At 31.4% G+C, this 24,147-nt stretch overlaps 2 protein-coding genes across 2 annotated transcripts in view; both read right to left on the bottom strand.

Moving 5' to 3' along the window:
* Positions 1 to 10,156: 10,156 nt before the first annotated feature.
* Positions 10,157 to 11,396, bottom strand: LOC150026270 (uncharacterized). Its single transcript, XM_090304167.1, has one exon. The coding sequence runs from the start codon at positions 11,117 to 11,119 to the stop codon at positions 10,394 to 10,396; it is 726 nt and encodes a 241-aa protein (XP_090160293.1). The 5' UTR covers positions 11,120 to 11,396; the 3' UTR covers positions 10,157 to 10,393.
* Positions 11,397 to 16,849: 5,453 nt separating this feature from the next.
* The window catches only part of ADA2A (ADA2 2A), a 37,275-nt gene continuing 29,977 nt past the window's right edge, over positions 16,850 to 24,147 (bottom strand). The window contains exons 11-13 of the mRNA XM_068634222.2: positions 20,606 to 20,816; positions 17,767 to 18,072; positions 16,850 to 17,204 (exon numbers count right to left, since the gene is read on the bottom strand). Coding sequence (XP_068490323.2) covers positions 17,013 to 17,204; positions 17,767 to 18,072; positions 20,606 to 20,816 — 709 coding nt within the window. The 3' untranslated portion in view covers positions 16,850 to 17,012. The remainder of the gene's footprint in view (positions 17,205 to 17,766; positions 18,073 to 20,605; positions 20,817 to 24,147) is intronic.

Raw genomic sequence — 24,147 nt, forward strand, 5'->3', positions numbered from 1 at the left:
AACAACACAGGCAGTTGCAGTTAAGCGCAAGCACGCTATCATATTCAGAGAAATGACAAGTTGAAGGGAAGAAGAGAATGCAAACCAATGTATTTTTTAAGCGCCTCCGCGTCGAACTCGTGCTTGATGAGGGTGGAGGATCTGAACTTAGCGCCCAAGCTCGAGAGTAGGCCACATAGCTCACGCTCGTAGGGTGCCATAGCCTCCAAGCCTCGGGGTTTTTTGAACTCTACCTTGGGAACCCAATAGAGTGGGAAGCCCTCAAGTAGAGTCAGACTGTGCTCGTTGGAGGTGATCATGTAGAACCTACCCTTCCAGTCCTTGAAGGATTGCTGGTATAGGCCCAAGATCACTCTCCCTGACACGCCGTTCAGGCTCACCCATGACCTATCGCCTGGGTTCTTGGCCTCGAAGAAATGGAGGAAGACGTCGGTTGAAGGAGGGTGTCCGAAGTGGTTGCAGAGAATCTCTAACGCTCGGATGAAGGCCCAAGCGTTTGGATGGAGTTGACAGGGAGCCACGTTCAACTCGGTGAGGAGGTCCTTCTCAAAGAAAGTGAAAGGGAGTCGGAGGCGCAACCTCTTGAAGATGGCGGAGTAAATGAAGGTGAAGGGCACTCCATTGGTGGCCCTATCATCCACGCATACTGGCATGTCTCGAGGGGGGATGCACACGCCCAAGTGTGAGTCGTCCTCCCTGTCAAGGGCGCATGTGGGCTCGTCTGAGTCGCTGCTCAGAAGGTTGGTGAGATGATCGTCGAGAAGTTGCGTAGAAGTCTCAGCGAGCAAGTGGAGGGGAGCCCACTTGTACACCCGCGCGTAGTCATGTTGAGGAGGCGCCGCTTGGGGGTGCGCACTCGTTCAGGGGGGCGCGCTCGTTGAAGGCGGTGGTGGTGCACTTGCGGAAGGTTGTGCACCAGAGGAGGAAGCAAGACGCGCAATAGTTTTTGTTCGAGCCATTGTTCAGTAGCTACAATGGAGAAAGAAAAAAAAGGAATGAGGGACCGATGAAAAACAGGGTTCAGCGAAAAACAAGAGGAAGGCGAGGAGAACGAATATGGTTGAAGGGAGTGGAGAAGCGAAAGCGGCGAAGAATGCAGAAAAACCAGAAGAAACCTTAGAACAGTGCAGGGAAAGGGAAAACAGCCCACAACGTATGCACAGTACAGCTATTGGATGATGCAATCGGTAGAAAATATTCAATATGCCATAGATGAAGAAAAGGGGTACCTTTTGATGATCGCAAGTGGTTTCTGAAAGCTTGAGATTGAGGAAGACGAATCGCGCAGAGAAGGGCTTCGAGAGTTTCAGAGAAGAGCGTTGGAGAAGGTGATGGAACAGTGGAGGCGCGCAAGTATTTGAATGTGGGAAGCGCAAACGACGTTTCATGCTAGCCGTTGATGCGTACACGTGTCGCAAGATTAAGGGAGGAAGGCGTAACGTCACTTAAAACACAGCACGTGATGTGGCACGTGACGTGGCATCACTTGTCACGTGGCCACTGAAGACAATCACTTAGTCTCTTCGCTGAAAACAAATTTACAGCTCGAGACTGGGGGCTTGTGATCCGGTCGGTCATCGGTAGTCGGTGACATCAGCAACAGATAGCCACGTGGACCGTTCTTAGCGGAACACGTGGGCTAGGGAAGCAGATGAGTCATTGAGAAAGTCACCCAGGGTGGTGATCGGTGGTCAGGGGGCGGTGGTCAGAGAGGATGCGCGATCAGCGCCTAGATAAGCGCCTGGAAGCAGAAGGCGTGGCGCTATGGTGCACCGATCGCCATTTGGTGTGAGCGACGATCATCGGGTTTTCGTGTTACACGCAGTTAAGCTGGAAACGAAGGGTGATTCCCAGGGAGAGCGTTGCATACGAGCCTGGCGTGGCAGAGTATCAGATAAAGGAGAAGTTATGTGCTTTGTAGTGTCGTGCACGAGAGTAGCCCAAGAGAGCTAGTAAGCCAGTCGGTGATTGGTGCTCTCTTAACCCATAACGTGCATGGTGCAAAGCAGGGGTGATCGTTCACACAGTAGGTAATGTCTGGAGCGTGCGCTTAGCCAAGCCACACTTGGTATTCACACTGAGGTTGCACGAGCCACCTAGTGGAAGAAACGCGCTAAGTTACTTTATGCACGGATAACTTAGGCGCACAACAGAGTATATAAAGGGCATTCCGCGCTCATGCAAAGGGAGGTAAGATTCATTCTTGCAAGTTACAAGTTTACACACACACAGAGAAAAGAGAGAGAATCCCAGAGTGCACACGAGTCTCGTAGAGAGACAAGTTCTTAGTTCTTTGGTGGTTTTGTAAGGCTGACTTAAGCGTCGGAGTGCCACCGGCCGCTAGAGGCGCCGTTTGGTGTGTTTCGCAGGTTTGCTTGGAGTTCTTGTGGAGTTCCTGGAGCGTTCTTGCACTTGTCACGGTTGCGGAGGTGGAAGATAGAGTTTGACGAGACGAATCCTTCGACGTTTGAATCCCCTGCGAGATCAATTATTATATTAATTAATTTATATATTATTTTATAAATTAAAAGATTATTAGTATTTAAAATAATTTTTATTATTAATTGAAATTTATAAATTAATATCTAATATTAATTATAAATTAATTATTTTAGATTTTAAATTAATATATATTTTAAAATCTTTTCATTTTCAAATTTTTTTCATTTGATTTGATTAATTCTAGAAAATAAAATAATTTGAATGGGTTTTTACTAATATTATGAACAATATTAGTTAAATATATGGCTTATATATAATTTTCAATCATTTATTTTGAATGACTCACTAATTTGTTTTTGAATGATTTAATCATTTATTTTGAATGATTTAATTCATATTAATTAAATATATGTACTATATATAATTTTCAATCATTTATTTTGAATGACTTAATAATTTGTTTTTAATGATCTAATTATTTATTTTGAATGAAAGTTGTATGTATTAATACTTTTATTCAATGTTAACTATTTATTTTGAACAACTTAATTGAATACACACAAAAAATCAAACTAATATATCTGGAATAAATAATTTTAAATTAATATATTTGGAATCAATAACTTTAAATTAATATATTTGGAATAAATTAATATATTTGGAATAAATAATTTTGAAGTAGTTTTATATTGTAGAATATAATTGTTTTCAAATAAAAATACAATATTAAAAATAAATATTAAATAAAAATATATCTAGCTTATCTTATTTTGATTAAATAAAAGTATATTACTTAATAAATTATATAGACTTAAAATTAATTATCTGAATTAAAAATACGATTTAATTACTAAATAACAATCTATATTTTTAGCATTAATTTAATATAAAAGAAATAGAAAATACGAGGGAGTTAAAATGAAAAAAAAGAAATATTTTTGTAAGAATTAAAAAAGAAATGATGATATCACGGGAGTAAAAATATGAAAGGGGATTGGAATGAATCAAAAAAGCTGAAGATATTTCCCAAATTGTGTTAAGTGGGAGATTTGAGCGAAGCACATTTGATGATCCATTTGAAATTTATAGAACATTGAGAATTGGGAAAAAAACTGTATATTAGGTTTATTTTTGTGTAAATTAAGCAATTCCACTCTTTTCGTACTCTGATTACTATTTATTTGCTAAATAGGCTAGGGAATTGATTTTGGTTACATCAAATTCAGAGATTATTACCCATACGAAGAAGGTGTGTGAAGAGTGATTAAGCATTATCTCGTTCTCTGTTGGATGCAGGTGAAAGCAATGGACTTAATTGATAAATATGAGGTAAGGCTACTGAAGGATTATTATGTTTCAAATCCAATTCCAAACATAATTTATAAGGCAATTGCTTTCTTGTAATCCCTCAATTTTGACCCTACCGGACCTTTTTGAAATTCATGGAATACATTTTGAAACACGTTTTTTTTTAAATAGAATAAGATTTTTAGAATAAAATTTTAAAAAATGTATGAAATATATTTTGAAACAAGTTTTTTTTTTAATATAAACTTTTCAGAACTTACATAATACCTCATGGAATGTCTTTTTTCAGAATGAATATTTTGGAACACATGTATTTTGGAAATAACATTTTAAAATACATTTTGGTTAATTCTTCCGGCACTAGATGAATTGTGATATGCAATCAATATCAGTAGAAAAAAATTGACTATTTTGTCTTAACCTTCCGAATATCCATATCTCCAATATAAATAAGGAAGTTTCGGATATGCAAGTTTGGAAATGAGATGTGTCTTTCGGATATGACTATCTACAAATTTATTTGGACACACAAGAATGTCTTTTGGACGCTAAGATTTGGAAGTCTTTTTTCTCATTCCGGATGCAAAAGTCCAGAATGTACACTACATACTTCTAGATATTTGCATCCGTAGGTCACTCTCCAGATCTTGATATCCGGTAACAACTTCGAACCATTTGCAGTTGCAACCACCACACGAAAACAAAAATACTTACTTGAAAAGACAACTTCACCGCAACTAACAATAATGCCTTGGCCTTCACCACCACAACAAACCACTACACCACCACCACCACCTCCACCTCCACTCAAAACGCCTTCATCACAGTAGAAGAGCTCTTTTGTAGTTTTTTTTTAAAATAAAGGTGATAAGGGCAGTTTGGAGTTTTAAAATAAATGTTGGGTGCAAATCACAATTGATCTGGTGCAGGGAAAATTAGCCATACATTTTTGTGTTCTAGAAAAATATTTGTTTTTGTCTTTCTTCTTCTAATTGTTGTGTGAGCTATTGTGATGACGATCGTGTTGACAATGTTGGTGGCAACAATGGTAGGGTGCATTTGTGTTTGGATTGAGGTAAGGATTTATGGGGGAGGGGAGAGAGTGAATTAGAGAGAATGTGTGAGGTTGTTTTGATTGAGGAATGATAAAGTGAATTCGTGAGTATGATTTATTGAAACTTTTTAGTGATGTGATGTAATAGTTAGGAGAGAACTTACAAATTATTTTAAAAGTGTAAAATATAAGTTTACAAATTTACCCTTGTTATTACAAAATATTTTAATAATGAATTATTGTATATTTTTTTTTAAGGTTTGAGTTAATTTTTTTAATATATAATATTCATAATTACTCTTATTTTGTAATAAAAAATATTTTTGTATTAAATTCAAATAAATTTATTAAATATATTAAAATTTATGAAAATAATATTTATTATTATATACATTTTTTATTTTATATAACTATATATGTTTTGTTGGTATTATAATTTTATTTTATTATTTTTATTATTTATAATTATATGTTGTTATTAATAGTATAATTAAATATTTTTAGAGTTATTAAATAAATTTATCTAATATTTAATTTTGTATAGTGTATAGTATATATAATTATATTAATAATTATAATAATTATATTTTTGAAATGACCAATATCATTTCATGCACTATTGCAAACTTATGTTTTAAGGGTATTAACAATGTAAAACACACTTTTATCATACATGGACATCCCTCATAATCTGTGTATATATGAGAGGAAAGAAAAATTCATATAATTCGCTCCTTTATTTGCACTTTCACCTCCAAATATGTTGATCCAAACAAGAGATCTTCTCACTCTTCCATCCACGCTCCCACTACATCAATGGATCCAAACACAACACAAGGGAGGAGTGGACAGGAACAACTTGGTCATTTCAAGGTATATGGGGTGAAGGAAGTAATTTTTAATTTACAATTTAAAGAAAATAAAAACAAATTACAATTGAAAGAAAATACAATGAAATTAGTTTCAAGAATAAAAATCAAAATCAAAATAAAATTTTACTCTAGAAATATAAACAAGTAATTTATTTTAAAAACTAATACTGATGAAAATGATTTTCATTCATTATGCACTCATCACTTATAAATAATTGTGTTAAATCTTTTAAATTAATCTTGAGGTGATTCATTATCATCACTAATATTTTTATTACTTAACATTTCATGGTACTCTTTATTGTCATTAATAAGAACAACTAGCTGTTATTGGAAAATAATTAACATAATTACAATCATATTGTTTATAATTTTTAACATTAATAATATTTACTTTTCTACCTCATCAATAATTTAGTATTTTGAGAAGAAAGTGTGAAAAAAGTTGAGGATGTTTATCGGGATATGCTAGAGTGGAGGTGTGAAGAAAATTGATTGAAATATGTGAGTGATGTGATGGTTATAAGAATATTTTAATTATTTTTAATTGTAAATGATAAAATTACAAATTTACCCTTGTATATAAAAAAAGAAAAAATGATAATTAATTTTGTGTACATTTTATTCAATTATAAATAAAAGAATAAAATAATGCAAAATTCAAATAAATAAATAAAATATAAAATGTAAATATAATTATATTATTTTTTAATTTATTTAGTTAAATTAATGTATTTAGGTAATTTTAATATTATTTATGATTATTTAAATTATATATATATATAGTAATGCTCCAATAAAGGTAATGGAGCCAAAATTTGATTTATACATAATATAAATTAAATGTTAAAAGAGTTGCATTCAAAATAATATCATTCTCTAAATAAGTACCATTAAAACTATGATAAAAATCTTAATATTAAATAGCTCTCAATGTTCAACGTGAAAAATAACAATAAAAAAATATATTTTTCTACTGTCAAAATACTAATTTCAAATAAAAACAAAATATTTTTTAATAAAAAAATAAATGTTAAAAAATACTTTTGTAAATAAAAGAATCAAAAAAATAAAGGAATATTCTAAAAAGGGAAAAGAAAATTGAATGTTTTATGACTAATATGAAAAAAAACTCCTATAATCAATAAAAAAATAATAATTATATTAATTTGGTCGAGATTTAAAATGGATTTTAATTCAGATAAATTCATTCAAATGATTCTCAATAGTAAAAATATGTAATTTATTTATTTAATTTTAAATAATATAATATAAATTTATTATTATCTTAATATTTCTATTTTAAATTAATGTACATAATTAATTTTCATGAAAGTAATTATATTATTTTTATTACTAATAAGATTTTCAAAACAATACAAATTATTATAAAAAAAAATAAATAAGCAACACAATAACATAATAGATTACTTTTATAGTTAAAAACCTAACATAATAAATTATTCAAATACATAATCGATTACCCTCACTTTTACACAGAGTGCATAATCGATTATGGTTGAAAAAAATAACAGATAATCGATTATCCACTGTTTTTAACAGCATAATCGATTATGTACTCGGTTCTTTTTCAGTCATAATCGATTATATGTTATACAAAACCAAGACAATGCTAACCTGAGACCAAACAACCACTACGAAACTCACTCCCCTACCACTTTGATGCATCACGAACTTCTCCAATCCTAGTGAACCACTACGAAACTCATTGTTCACTGTTGTGGTGTTGTGCATGGCATCCAGGCTCACGTGAAAGATAGCAAAAAGCAATGGTAACAATGTAAATGACACTATCCTACATGACTTTCTTCTTAATCTCCCCCACTTTCTCTTTCCTCTTCAGAGCAACAAAAACACTCTCTCTACTTTCCCTTCACTCACACTCTCAACCTCACCCTTCAATAGAAGCAAACTGGGGTGGCACCAACAATCTGTCTACGGCTACAGTGCCACCTCCAGAAGCAAACAGGCACTAAGGCTTTGTTTGGATTAGGGAGTGGAAAGGAGGGAGTGAATTTGTGATGATTTGAAGAAAAAGTGTAAAAAAAGTTAGGGTGTTTGGATTAAGGTAAATAGAATGAAAAGTGTGGGGAAAATTTATAAAAGTTTGTAAATGATGTGATAAATATGATTAAAATTATATATTTTTTAATTGATAAAAATGTAAGTTTACAAATTTATTCTTATATTTAAAAATGGTTAAAAATTAATTTGATATATTTATTTATAAATTATAATTATTTTTAATTAAAATATTATTTAAATATTTATAATTATAAATATTTGATAATTTTTTTATATTAAATAAAATTACTATTTTTATCTTTACTTTTTTTTAATTAATATAATTATTATATAAATTTATTTTTATTATTATTTATATTTATAATTTATTATATATAGTATTGATTAATTATGTTTTTTATAATAATTATTTTTTTATATTTAAATGATAATTATATTTTAAATAAAAATAAAAATAATTTAAGTTTAAAATAAAAGGGTAAAAAAGTAAATTCAAATTTATATATATATATATATATATATATATATATATTTATAACTTTCTTTGCACCGTTGCAAAGAAAATTTTGGTTGAAAATTTTATTTTGATTCGTGTGTTATTTTGTTTTTATTAAGTGACTTTTTTCACTTTTCATTTTTAACAGTAATTCTTCGTCTTTCTTCACCTGAAAACAAACACAGTTTAAGAGATAATAAAACTATGAGACGATAAAACTTGTAACCGACTTCATTCTCATAATAACCAATGAAATTTTAAATCTGCATAATATAAATCTCTTATCCTTTACAACATGAACAAACATTGGATAAAAACTCTCAAGTGAACCAATATCTATATGGATGGCAAGAGCAACTATTTTTGTGGAAACATGCTAACAAACCCTTATAATTTCTTCAATTATAGCTTTAAAGTTCCTTTAAAATTTTCATATATATATATATATATATTATTACAAAACTTTGTCACTTTTGTTTCTGATCAATGACAATATAATTGAAATTGTAACTCAAACAATTCATGTTGCTAAACCAATAAATTTTTGTTATACCAAATAATAATAATTAAATATAAATTACGACAGACAACAGTAAATTTGGTTTGCATGTTTTCAATTGAACAACCCTTAAAATGGTTTATATTTTTTTAATGAAAAAATAAAAATAAAACGTGATTAATCACCTCGCGCTAAGCCGTTGACTGAAAAAGTTAACGTATATATCCATTCAATATTATAATAATAATAATAATATTATTATTATTATTATTATTAATTTTTTTTTCTTCAATATAATAAAGAAATGTGCAATATTAAATTAACGTAACAATAACAATTGAATTCATCAGTAACGCAAACAAACCGCATGTAACAGTTAGCCAATTAAAAATACTGCTAATCAAATATAACATTTCACAATAAAAGTTTAATACAGGAAGCGTTGCAATTAAATCATTATTGTTACAATAAAATTAAGTTAGTTATTACTATAATTATAATAATTAGGATAAATATGTTATTTTTAGTACTTTATATTTTAATGTTTTAGCATATTAATTAAGTTTTAAGAATATTAGATATTTTATGTTTTTCTAAAGTTTATTTTAGTTTTTTTTATTAACAGCAATGTTAACTAGGTTATTAGATTGATCTGTCTGACAACTTATTCAACCTTTTATATTTTAAAATAAAAATTATTTCTTTCAGCAAAAAGTTAATTAGGTTAGATGGCCATGTTTATTAATTTATTTCACGTTTTAATTGAAAGGATTAATAATCTTTTTAAGAACATTAAATATTATAACTAAGATGGACATGCTTATTAATTATTAGTCCATATTTTACAAGATAAAAGTCCTGTATTTATTAACTCTAGGTAAGTTCAAATAATAATAATAATAATAACGTTTATTATGAGTTAATCATACTATTAATTGGATTTAAGTATAATTTATTAGTCTGTCATATTCGAAGGTTGATTTATAGTATTAGTAACCGTCCAAATTTTATATATACAACAGTTCTAACAACAACTATTATTAATAAACAGTTTTTTACACAAAATTTATATATACATTTAACTCGACACCTGCATCATATGCAGCTTTCACAAAATATAATAGGTTAATTACATGCAAATTCCTATTGAAATATTAAGATATTAGAAAACAAAGAACTTTAAGTCTAATTTATTATGAAATTACTTATATAATTATATAATGTGTTATTTTTAATCTTCTAACACAAAAATTTAATAAACAATAAATTAATTGATGAAAGTTTTCTTATATTATTTTTTCTTTTTGAAAAAAAATATATAAAAAGTGGGAGTTAATCTTGTAATGAAGCAATTAAGATAAGAGTGTAAAATGCATATGATGATGATTGATGAGGATGAAAAGAAAAAGGGAAATGCAAGGCAGAGAGTGGAATTTTGGTTAACTGGGTCCAACTTTCTTCAACTTTAATTCATATGGATTTTTGTAATGAGCATAATAAGTCAAAAAGAAGGGTCATAATACAATCACTTTAATGAGTATCCAAAGCTTGTGAGGCACAACAGAAGCTTTTTCTCACACTGCTTACACATTAAGATCACAAAGTAATACCATCCATCATCATATATTTCTATGATGATGATCATGATCATGCAACAAATTAACATTTCAGTTTGATTATGCTTCTATTTCAAACCTTGAGCACTTGATAGAACCCATGGCTATGTCAATCTCTATTAGGTTTTCTTCTTCATTGAACTCTGCAAACAATTCCATAAGGCTTTGTTGGTTGAAAAGGGCCTCATGAGCTGATAACTCCCTCTTCTTCTGTTGCAAACTGCAGCAGTTGTTCTTCTTGTTGTTGTACTTGTTGGAGTCTTCTCTCTTCTGATTGTGCCCCACAAAGTGCCCACTTGGAAGTGCAATCTCTATGAGGCTGTCCTCATCAGAAATTGTCCCATCTGAGCACTCGGGTGTGTGATCTACTTCATCCTCCTCACAACTGGACAAGAACAACACTTCTTGCCACTCACTCTCTGAAGGGGCATCATCTTCATCATCAACATCAACATCAACATCACTAACTTGTTCTTCTTCACTTTCCTTTACATGTCTCACAGTTTCATGGTTGTGCATTGGGGTTGGGGCAACACTTTCCCTTCCATGTGGTCTCTTCTCCTCAGAAGTACAACCACTGAAACTCAAACTGAAACCACTCCACATGAAGACAAGAGTGGAGAAAAGCAGTGTTAGAGATGTGAAGAAGATGAATCCAAGCAGTCTGTAACTGGAAAAAAGCAGCAAGAGAGCAAGAGGAGCCATCCTCCATGAGGGTGTGAAATTCCTGAACATGCAAAAACATGAAAGCATTTGGTATGCTACTTTGCTTTTCCACCACCCCATCAACTTCAAAAAGCCTACACTAGCTATGAGTATGACCCCCACAAAAGTGGTATTATCAGAGGAGAAAAAGCAGATAAATGAAATCAATAATAAAATAAATAAATAAATAAATAGTTAGTAAATAAATAAGAAAGAAGAGGTTTCACTTAGGAAGGAACATTTGTGATTGATATGCATGTTTGTTGAGATTAAGATTGAAGTAACAGAAAGAGAAATTAACTGAGGCATTAACCAAGGCTTAAGGGTTTTCAAGAGCAAGTTTCATGATGTACAGTGGAATATGTTGTTGACATCCTAAGCAAAATTAAAAAAAAGTGACAGTAAAACCAGATTTCAAAAACAGAAGGAAAAGATGAAACTAATTAACAATTGTTTTTGTTATCTTTCACAAGGCCTAGTACTGGCAAGTGGCTTAACCTACTATAGATTTACAGTTCCCAAGTGCTGCACAGAATTAAAAAAAACCAAAGTGAGTTTTTTAATTCCCACAACAGTTCAGTGGCTTACCCTGTCACTGATTCTCTTCAAAAATTGATCCAATTAGACTCACAATTTTATTATTTAATCACTGTTTAAAGGCTAGAAATAAGAGAAGCCATGTGCAGATATCTGAGCTCACCACATGGCATTTCCTCTCCAAATCCGATGCCATATTTTTTTATGAAAAGCAAAAGGATGTTCTCTATATTACAAACAAAATTACCCTAAGGGAATAGGGTTCCTTAAGCTATAAATAATTCAACCTATTCCTTCATGTTAAAGTTAAATTCATTTCAATTCATTCAGTCGTTTATTTATTTGTAAAAATGAGAATATAAACTAATTGGATTGGGTGAATGTTTCAATTCATTCATCTAATTCTTTTTTTTTATCTATAGTTTTTAAAGTCATACAAATCAAAATTTCTAATTTGTTAATGCTCAATATGAAGGGAATTCGAGTGTGATTGATTAGTAGCCTATATGATCAGAAAGAGCTCAATAAAGAAAAAGGAGAAATGCTGTTTAGTATATGAAAATTTGGTGATCATTTTCAAACTAAATTTCATAGTTTTCATTTTTTTTAAATTAATATTTGTTTGAAAAAAAAAATAATCTTCCAAGTCTCTATTTAATGTCTTAAGATTTTTAGTAAAAATGTGACATCAAAACTTGATTTATCAAAAGTCTTCGTCATATAAGATCCATCACAATATGTCTAATACTAATTTTGAGCCTCTCTTTTTCTTCTTAATCTTGACTTAAATTTTCTAAAGACCTGCATGAATAAAATTTGACTTCTAGAAATTGGAATGTCAATAAGTTTTAAAAGCTTACTACATATTTTGGCAGCTTTTTTTCTTAAACATGTCAGATAGAGAAATATAATAAAAAAAAATAGAGAGATGAAAAATTTAAAAGGATAAATTATAGTGATAAAGTTTTGGATAACGAAATTGACCAAAAACGAATATTTGTAATAAGACTCCACCAAGGGAACTAGGGAACAACTTTAGCAACTTTTACACAGAAATAAAAAAATTACTGTATTTAAAATGTTGCAATCTTTTTACATATTTTATAGATTTTTTTTGTTTGTTTTAATCAAAGTTATTTATCAGCCTATTATAAAGAGACTTGATGTTACTCACTGCCACAAACTAAGATATATGATTCCATGAAGGTCGTGGATACATTTATTAAATAGTTTTGTTCTTACACAAAATGAGTTTGATTTTCCTGGGTTGAAAAGAATGATATTCCTGAAGAGTTAAGTTTGAATCTTTAAGGATAGGTTATTGAGTTGCTAATAAATTTGAGAAGATTCACTTGAACAAAATTAATAATAGAATATATGAGTATTGAAGGAGTTAGGGAAATTAATAATGGAATATATGAGTATTAAGTGAACGAGGAAATTGAGTGAATATTTCTTTAAAAAAAATATGTATTTATAAACTTTTGGGCACGGAACTATCCAAAATATAATTGAGATAAAAATATAATTGAGATAAATAAGAGATATAGTTAGTTACTATTATAATCAATTACATTATTATATATTATTTAAATTATTTGAGTAGATAATATTTATATATTATTTTAAATATTTTAGATACGGGTAGTACGTAAGACTCCAAACTCGGAATTCATAAATTTGAACATATATTTGAACTTTTAAAATGTTCAGCGTCTTAATCATATATTTGAAATTTTAAAATGTTTTCTTATCTGTATAAATTTGACCGTTGAAGCTTTGACACATATGTACTTGAATTTTTAGAACTTTGTATTGTTCATAATCTTTCTCGTGTAATACGCTTGAAAAGGAATCTCCAGATACTGAAGTCTTAATGCATCTTGATCACTTGTTTAACTTTGAATATTTTCTCTATTTGTATATCTTCATTCGTAAAAGCTTGATATTGCTTTAACCATTATTCACACAACTCAAGTACTATAGTATAATCCTTTTACCATTAGAGGCTTGAAAAAGCAACTTCTCATTTACATGTCTTTAAGTGCTATAAAATTTTTTTAAAAATATTTTGACTATTAAAATAAATAATAATCATCATTTTCACTAAACCTTATCTTCCATAATATATTTTCAAATATTTCTAAATCTATACAAGATTTAAACATTGAGAAATATTTCGACTTTAACCTAGATTTATTTCCTTAATATATTTTTGAAAAACGATTTAAGATAGTGATTAAATGTGCCTCTTTTTTTCGAAAACATTTTAGTTTAACATTGTCATTTCGAAAACTTTCTAATATTATTTTAATCTTAATCTTTAAGGCATATCAATACTAATTTTTTTTAATAATCATATAGAATATATTTCATTAAAAAATCATTAAAACAATCGAGATTCACAATTTTTAGGATTTTTTAGGATGCTTTGTTTTACTTTTAGAAATACGAAAACTTTTCATAAGTAATCAATAAGTTATTTTAATTGAAAACTTTGATTTGTATAAATTAATCTTATCTAATAAAGTCTGAAAATGTTCAAGCAATGTTAGAAAGTATTTTAGGAACATAGAAATCAAGTTTAGACACTCCTTGATGCGTTGAATGTCTAACGCGTAGAAGATGAAGTGTTTGTCTAATATGTAGAAAACAAAGTAACTCTAGCATGTTCATTAACATTATTTTGTCTAACTTGTCTTGTGCTTTGGAGTTGTCTAGTATGTTATGTTCCCAAATATCATCTGGCGATACTGTCTAGAACGTCTTTGCACTAGATCGTCTAGCGCGTCTATGCATAATTGGACTGTCTAATGGACCAGTGCTTTATAGTTTGACTATTATTTTCTTAATAGAGAGACTGTCTAATAACTTTTTTTAAATTTGTTTTAATTAAAGTTCTTTATCAACATATTATATGAGACTTGATGTCACTCACCAACACAAACTAAGATATATAATTCTATCAAGATCGTGGATAGATTTATTAAATAGTTTCGTTCTTACTTAAAATGAGTGTGGTTTTTCTAAGGCGAAAATACTGATATTTTTGGAAAGTCAAGTTTGAATATTTGAGGATTAGTTACCAAGTTTCTGATGAAGACTAAGGAGAAATTCAGCTATAGAAGATTCTCGAATGGTCAAGTTAGTAAGAGCTAGAGAAATTGTAGAATATGAGTATTGAAGTGAATGATTGAATTGAGTGAGTGTTTCCTTTGGGAACAATATGTATTTGTAGATTTTTAGACTTAGGATGAAATATCCAAAAGATAATTAAGGTAAGTAAGAGGTATAATTGGTTAGATAGTACTTGTGATTCAATCAGTTATAACCAATTATGTTATCATATATTTATTCAAGTTGATTGGATTATAGATAATATTTTATATATTATCTCTTAATATCTCGACCCCCAAACTCACAAAATCTATAAATGAGGTGCAAATGGACAAATCTAGTAGATGAACTATGAGTATAATTTTATTTACACTTAGTAGATTATTAAATTATAATAATAAATAAATTCATTGTTTTAATTCAGATTCATATAATTGAGTTTATTCGGGTCTTAATTTTTTTTGTGTGTGTTTTTTATATTAGACAGTCTGAAGGAAGAGTCTACCTTTGTAAATAAGCAAAATATGCAAAAGTCCAATAAAACATACAATGTGTCAGAAACAGAATTGAAAACATTTTTTTTTTCAAAATACAAGGAAAAAAAATCCGAGAATTTTGGAAAGTTAGAAATTGAGAAACTATTAACAAAAATATAAACCAAAATATTTTCTCAAGATAATTGGAGCAGAAAAACCTATAAAAAGACACAAGCCTCAAGGAGAAGAGAGGAAGCTTCACAGGATTTTCTTAATTTCTTTTCTTCTTTCGTTTTTCCTCTGCACGGAAGACTAAATCTTTTTGGTTCATTCATCTGTAATTCCCCATTGAGTTCTCAGGTTTTGATCAATAAAAGTTGTTTTTTTTTCCAAGTCTCTATAGCAGTTCTTTTTATCTTCTAATCTCCTGGATAACTGTTTTTTGTGAGAGGTTGTACTTGAACACATGATTAATTGAGCATCTTTCTTATCTTAAACTTTGGTTTCTTAATTGGTTCGCATTGTTCTAATTAATTTCTTGGGTGCATGATTCAAGAGAGAGGAAGATAAACATTCATATAGAATATACACATGGAACAAAGTGGATACCGATTAAACCAGTAACACATGTTTTATTGGTGAGTTTCAAGTTGAATCAAATTGACGTATGGAAGATTGAGAAAAGACTAATCTTTAGAGAACCTATGAAGAATTCAATGACGAAAGAACTTGGGATCAACTAGTTTTATTAATTGTTTTAATCTCTTTTATATTTTATGTTAAACAATCTCAATTCTTTTTTTTTTTTATCTTTATTGTTATTTCTAACTTTTCTTACCTGCAAATAAATTTTAAACACTAATTTACCGATTTCACTATTGAATTCGTTGGAAGATGACTTGGTGTTATCTAACCACTTCTATACTATTATTTCTATAGCATTAGACAAATCTATATTGGAATTACATCAAAACAACAACTATCAATGAACGAGTTTTAGTCACAAGCCATTGAAGAAGATTTCAGAGTCTTGAATTGCAGGTGGTGGCACCAAAATTTGCTTCCTCAAACTCAAAGGTGCCTTAGAAGAAACTAATCCCTCAATGGCATGCCATAGAGTCCAGACGGTTTTCTAATTCTCTGTTGGTTTCAACCCAACCTAACTGATACCAAATTCTAATGATCAATTTGATATGGTAAACATTCACTTTAAATCCAACAGATTATGAGGGTAGAAAGTATGAATTACAATACATGACCCTAGGAACAAGGGTGTTATACAAACACAACAATAACCCTTGACCAAAGAGTTTTGTTTTCTACAACTCAACCTGCAACTATTTCCTTTCCGGAACTTCTCAGAAAATCGTCCGTTAACTTATTTCGAATTGAAAATGTATAAGCAAACAACAAGGGGTAAGTTACCTCTTAGACGACAATACACGTTGGCAATGACGGAATGAAGGCTCGTTGGAGAAAAAACTACGGAGGCATGGAGGTGTGGTGCGTTACTGTGAATAGTGAAATCTAACTTACATCATTTAATTGAAAGTCTCTAATATAAAAATTCATAATCTCTGTTAATATTTTCATTTTCATTTTATTTTAGCAGATTTCACAAAATTGTTTAATGAAATGTAAAATTGTAGCATATGACCGCTAATGAACAGATGACTCAAGATTGGATGTGCTATCTTCTGAAAAAATAGGCACAAAACTCTTATATTCATTTATTTTCCGCACATCTCAGGGTCATTATCTAGTTATTTCTTAATGAGTCAAGGGAGTAAAGGAAGAAAAATGTAAAAAAATAGCCAGCCACATATTCATTACATTGCATTTGACTATGTTTGCAGAATTCCTTTTTGCACAAGCATATCATAGACTCTGTCAACCTTGCTTGGCTCTACCTTGAAGAATTTGTGTGCATCAGATTTCTTGGTCACACTACCCTTCGAAATTTCTAATGACATGGTCTGCTGCATGTTAAGATAGTGTGACGGTAGTATTCTGATCTCATTACAAAGCTTTTTTTCCTGCGCGTTAATCATTTTCAGAAAACCAATAAGATGGAAGACTACTTTCTGACCACTAAGGATGACAGACTAATTCGTTTTACCACTCCTTCATCAATATAAATGCAATTTTGATACCCTTTTAATCCTTCATCAGAAGTTTCTGTCCTCCTAATATTTTTCTCCATGATTTCCATCTAACAGATTTTAGAAAATTCGTAATTTTAGTCCAATCCACAATTTTGCATACTTTTATTTCTTTTATCTTTAACAGTTTAATTAAATTATATCTTGATCTTATCTTAAAGAAATATACGAGGTCTAGAGTTTAATTAGAATATAATAAAAGAAATAAAATACGTTCAAAATAGAGGATTGGATCAAAATTGTGAATGTTCTAAAATATGAAAACAAAAATGATGAAAAAATATAGAGACTAAAATCACATATCAAGAATTAAAAGGGATCAAAATTACAGTTCTGTCAAAATTGTAAAAATAAAAAACCAATGGATGCTGAAAGAAACGGAACAGTAACTTAAATAGAGAAATGAAATGCTATCATACAAGGAGAGAATTCTCACCGATTCAGATAGAAATTCAGCCCCTGCAAATGCGCTAATATCCCACTCTTCTAGCGACCTTGTGATGGCTTGTATGGCAGTAGATGAATCATTGGAATCCCCATATAAAGCTGCAGTCCCCTTTTGAAGACCCCGTGGGCTAATGTCAAGTTCTCCTTTGAGATTATTTGGCCTCTGTAATGTCTTACCACTTGTTCCAATATGACCACTTTCTTTACAGGAACTTGATTCAGCTTCCTTTGTCCTCTTTTCTTTGATAAATCGATAAGCATCACCAGCAGTTACACAGCCAGCAATTCGAGCTTCCTACATGATATTTCAAATGGAAATGACATCATAGTACAACACTTTAAGTCTTTAACCAAAATTAGTATAATTCGATCAAGGCTAAAAATCTGGAAACATCTCCCATTCTAAGTCACGAGCAGAAAACCACTCATTCTTTGGAACTCCATCAACACAGCTCCCTAAATTAACCAAAACATGTATCGTAGTCCATATTACCCCTCTCATGCATGTGCAGAAATCCCAGTTGACGAGTAGGGAGTAGTGCTAGTGAGTGCTTTACTGCATATGACCAATAGAGGTTTCTTGAATTTTAACCTTCCATAATGTGAATGAATATTGTTAAATGTAATCAAATACATAGGACTTAGCCCATCTCTTTGTATTTTTTTTGTATGTGAGACATATATATATATATATACATATATATATATATATATATGTATGTAATGTTCGTATACTGTAATCAACATAGATTATTATTTGACTCTTCATCATATATCTGAACATGATATTTAGAGCCTAAATTAAATTTGTGCATTTTCAGTGGACCATATGTTCATTGGTGTAAATATTTTTTTGGAAATTATGTCTCATTCCGATTTCTGGCCTCCTTCGCCACTCCTTTGGCTCTTTTCTGTCTTTTCACTGTTTCTGCCATTGCTATTGCATCACCACCACCGTCCAGTTCACCTTTGCCAAACGATCACTGCACTACTAGTCCTGCATCCAACAGAGTAGCGATATGCCCTCACGCTCATCATCTTCAGACGCATACTTAACCTCCTAGCTTTGCCGACCACTATGCATGGTGGCATGTCCGACCTCCTTCCGGCCGTGTTGTCCTTGTTACCGATCTGGTTTTACTTTTGTGATTGGAGCTCATTTGACGTTCCTCACCTATTTGGGGATGTTTTCTCTCTCCTCCAGTGAACCATAACTTCCCCTAGTGGTGCTCGGTCCTATTCTTCCATTTTTACTAATTACATCAATGCTCCCCTCCCCATTAACACGTTAGACGAAACCAATTATGATACTTGGGCTTTTTTATCTTAAGTTTTGGCTTAAGGGCCAAAATTATGTTGACTAACTCTAATGGCAGCCTCTAGTGATGAAAAAGATCGCCCTAACTGATCTTAGGTTCATCATAAATCCTGCAGCATCTTCAATTCGACTATCAATCTTTTACTCAGACAAATATTTTGTGCTCATGAAACATGTTCTAGCGTTTGGGAACAGGCTCGACTCGACTACTTTACACAAAAAATAACACTCAATGTCTCTTTAGTGTTTGTCAAAATCTCTTGAACGTCGTTGCTCCCAGACATTGGGATGGTTTTCTGGTTGCATATTTGGGCAAAGTTTATGATCTCCTACATGACTTTAATGAATTGTTGCCTTCCGCTTCTACTCCTGCTCAAGAATTAGAACAACACCAGACTTTCTGTGTTGATGGCTCTTTATATGGATTTCTAGAAAAGTATTTCATAGTTCGTGATCAAGTTTTGGGATCCACAAATGTGATGACCTCTTCTAGAAAATTATTTTTTTAATAACAATCACACCAATTACATTTTCATCACCTCTGTTTGTAATAATTAAAACCTTTAAAATAAAGAAATAAAAATATGTTGAAGGAAGATTTTGAAGATATTTTTTCCTTATTAATATAAAGATATTGAGAATATTTTTATCCAAATAACATGCTATTTACAACCGAAAACTACTATCATTTGATTTTCACAATAAATGATAGGAGTTGATGACTGACTTTAAGTTCAGATAACAAAGATTGCACCTAGTGTATTTGTGTAGCTACAGCTGCCAGGCTTCTAAGCTCAGTTTCAACATTAGAGTGAGCTACCGGTGTTTGCATATTAGATCAACATGAAATTAATTTGAAACAAGACAGATACATGCCCCTGAGGTGGACCGTTGGTCATCACAGTAAGCATGCAGTGTAAAGGAAGTATGAGAAGTTGTTGGGTAAAGAAGCAGACCAAAATCAAGAGTACCCTTTAGATATCTACGTTACGTTTTCACTTGACTTTGGTCAATATCAGGTCGTGTGATGATAACATATTGGAGATTGTGTTTCATTACTATTTGAAGAACATATGTTGGTGTTTATACAAAAGAGTAGTAGCTTGCTCTGCAAGCTTTGCTAACTAGACAATAGCTAACTGAACTACAGATCTAACCAACTGACAGCTCAGCATAACTGACTTCAGTTAGTAACATCAAATGCTGACTAGGCACTTACATTACTAAGTGCTTACAAGAGCTAGCATAGTTATACTTTATCAGTCCTCACTTTAGAACAGTTTTTGTATGAGAAATGTCAAATCTCATCATTTTGAACATCAAGGTGGTAAGTATTGAATTAACGGAAGACCGAGGGATAAAACTATATATTAAAGTAAAAGGATATCTATGCATTAAAATTGCTTTCACTCAAATTCATTTTAGGGATATACCACTAGAAAAGAAAGTAACTACAATATCTCTAGATAAAGATGGTGAGACCATCATAACGTGTAGAAGAATGTAATACCTGTAAATCCTGTATTCTTTTGACAAGCCTGTGTTCTTCAATTATATTTTTTAGAAAATCCTGATGCTCTTCCTTTGAGTGAAACCGCATGAAGACCTTGTAATGTTGACAAATTTGAAGCTCTTCAGGCAAGAGGGATTTCTCAAAAGGATCAGGATAAAGTAACTCCCTTTCAAGAATAAAATGCTTTCTTCGCTTCCGTTCATCTAACCTGCACAGAATATCATTCTTATGTAGGGGTGTTCAGAAAAAGCAGTTCAGTTAAACCAAACCATCAATATAAACCATTTTAGAAAAGCCAAATTAATCAAACTGATTTTGAACCCCAAATTCTCATTTTTCAAACTACCTTTTAGTGGATTGCTTCAAGTAAAAGGTTTGGTTGAAGAAAAACCAGTTTTGTGCCAAGCGAAGAACTTGTTGATGCCATCATCAGCAAAAGTGAAGAAGGAACCTAAGAACCATAGTATGTTCTTTAAGACCTTGGGCCTGTATTGCTTGCCACAAGAGTATGCTGCTACCTGTGACCAGACTTTGGGATAACTAAAAATCCTACTATGACTTTCGCATCATCTACACTCTTTTGTATTCTTCAGAAAATAAACACGGAGACACATATTTCATTTAAAGGTGAAAACACTGCCTTGGTATCACAAAGTAATAATTCTAGAAACTTCATCTAAAATGCGAACATTGCCACCACATTGGATATACAATTGATAGGTGTTGGAAGTTGGATGGGGAACCCCCTCATCCACACAATATTGCCCAAGCATCTATTCTAGTTCACTTGTTGCTCCTACATTACCCCCTGATCCATCTCCAACAACATTTAAAGACTATCAAATGGTGTGCAACATGCCTATCCACTAGTAACACTACCTCGGTGGCAGACATTGGTATTTCATCTGCTTGTATCTCTCAATCTCATTCTCTTGGTCCCTAGAGCAACTGATCATATATTTGCTAATTGTTTTCTTTTCTCCTCCTTTACTTGTGCCAATTTGCCTTGTATAACTGCTACCAATGGTTCACAAACACAAGCTTGCAGCATTGGTACTACCCAGCCCCTCTCATCCATTATAGTTGACTTTGTTCTTTATGTCCCTAATAGCCATTTTAATTTACTATTTGTTACCTGATTAATTCAATCTCATGATATTATCCTCACCTTCACTAAAAAACACCTAATCCCATGTTGATACTGCTTTTGGTTTTAAATATTTTGTTACCTATATTGATAATTATTTTAGATGTACTTGAACTTGGTTAATGAAGAATCTATATTTCAAATGTTTCTTAATGGAATCAAAACACAATTTGGTATATCCATACGTGCTTTTCGTAGTGACAGTGCTCGTGAATATCTATCTAACCAATTTCACAAGTTCATGACATTTAATGGTATTCTTCATCAAACTTCATATCCTCATACTTCTCAACAAAATGGAGTACCCAAACGCAAACACAAACATCTTATTGAAACTACTCGGACACTTCTTCAGAGTCATCTTCCTCACCCTTTTCAGGAGATACTATCCTTGTAGCATGTTATCTCATTAATTGAATACCACCATTTGTCCTTGATGATCGGGTATCCCACTTTGCCCTTTTACCTCATTCCCCTCTACATACTTCCTCCACATGTTTTTGGTACCACATGTTTTATACATAACTTCACACCTGATCAAGAAAATTTTTCTCCTGAGCCATTCAAATATGTCTTTGTGGGATATCATAGCTCTCAAAAAGGGGATTAATATTTCTCTCTTGATCTTCATTGGTATTTTATGTCTATTGACGTCTTTCTTTGAGCTTGTTCCATATTATACAATTGTTCATTCTAATGACAACACAAGTAATTGCTTTCCCACTACCATCAATCTTCCTTCATGACTACAAGATAACTTTGCCATAACTCAAGATGTTTCTCCTGCACACTTTCAAACAAATCAATGTTGTTCACAGTTAGTTGATATTCCAGTACAAGACCCATCTTTGACGAATAATGATAAAGTGGAGGCTATGTCTTATTCTTCCTCGATACCATCTTCCCAACTAGATCTATTCACATCTAAAAATGATTGGCCCATTACTAATAAAAAAGTTATACGTTCTACCGTAACCTTTCTCTCCATTACACGAACCTTAATAGACTTGTTTGTCCTCATTATCTTCTATTCTAGTTTCTAAGTCTCCAAGTAAAGTTTTATCTCACCCAGAGAGATGACAAGCGATGATTGATGAGATGTGTGCCCTTCAAAGTAGTGGTATTTGAGAGTTGGTTCCTCTTCTAGCTGGCAAATCAATTGTTAGGTGTCGATAGTTGCATACTCTTAAAACAGGATCTAACGGTAACATTGATCACTATAAAGCTCGAGTGGTTGGCAAAGAATACACACAAATCTATAAGAAAAATTATACTGACACTTTCTCTCTTGTTTCCGAAATAACATCTATTCAACTTCCCTTTTCCATTGCAACTTGTCAAAACGATGTTGCTCATTACGAGAAGATTTTATTTCATCCTTGCTCTAATTTTATTCTTTATTATAGTAGTATCTTGCTATCAATACTAAGACTATGTATTTAAAATCAATCTCATAATTACGAGATTTGTTTTCACAGAATTGGCTCTCTATATTTCCTAAAATAACCAACAGGTTCGTGTATTAATTTTTCTTGTATAAAATACACACATAGGGTTGTTTATTTATAAATGAAAATAATAATAGAATAACATAAATTATGGGCTAAGTTTGTTACATTCAACACTCCCCCTTAAGCTGGTGCATATAAATAGTATGTAACCAAGCTTGTTATAAATATAATCAATTCTAGGTCTGCACAAAGATTTCGTGAAAATATCTGCTAACTCATCATTCAAATTAACAAACTTAGTCTTGATGTCTCCAAATACAATCTTTTCTTGAATGAAATGACAATCAATCGCAATGTTTGGTCCTTTCATGAAAGACGAGATTGGAGTTAATATGAAGGGCAACCTGATTATTACATATGAGTGTGAATGACTTCTCCAAATTGCAATTCTTTAAGTAACAATTTAAACTAAATAAGCTCACAAGTAGCTTAGGCCATAACTCTATATTCTACTTTAGCACTAGATATTGCCACAACATTTTGTTTCTTACTCTTCCAAGAAATCAAATTATCACTAATAGAAACATAATATCCGAAAGTGGATCTTCTATTATAATTATTGTAACCATATAACAAACCTTTTCTAGAAGAACCTTTAATATACTTCAATATACAAATAATTACATTCCAATGATTAACACGTGGAGGAATTGACTCACCACACTAATTGAAAATGGAGTATCAGGACAAGAAACAGTAAGATAATTCAATTTTCCAACTAATCTTTTGTACTTCTATATTTTGCGAAGATGACATACCAATCCAAAAGACTCTCCCTAAGCAACAAAATCAAGAGACTGCTCCATATAAATTTCTTCCTGCAAATCCCCACTAAGAAAAACATTTTTGACATGTGGTTGATAAGGAGGCCATCTTTGAAG

Source organism: Phaseolus vulgaris, chromosome 6, assembly GCF_051622355.1.
Source record: "Phaseolus vulgaris cultivar YP4 chromosome 6, ASM5162235v1, whole genome shotgun sequence".
Lineage (NCBI taxonomy): Eukaryota > Viridiplantae > Streptophyta > Magnoliopsida > Fabales > Fabaceae > Phaseolus > Phaseolus vulgaris.

Bases quoted from the DNA above. Each gene is read 5' to 3' on its own strand.
- LOC150026270 (XM_090304167.1), bottom strand. From the start codon at position 11,119: ATGGGGTGGTGGAAAAGCAAAGTAGCATACCAAATGCTTTCATGTTTT.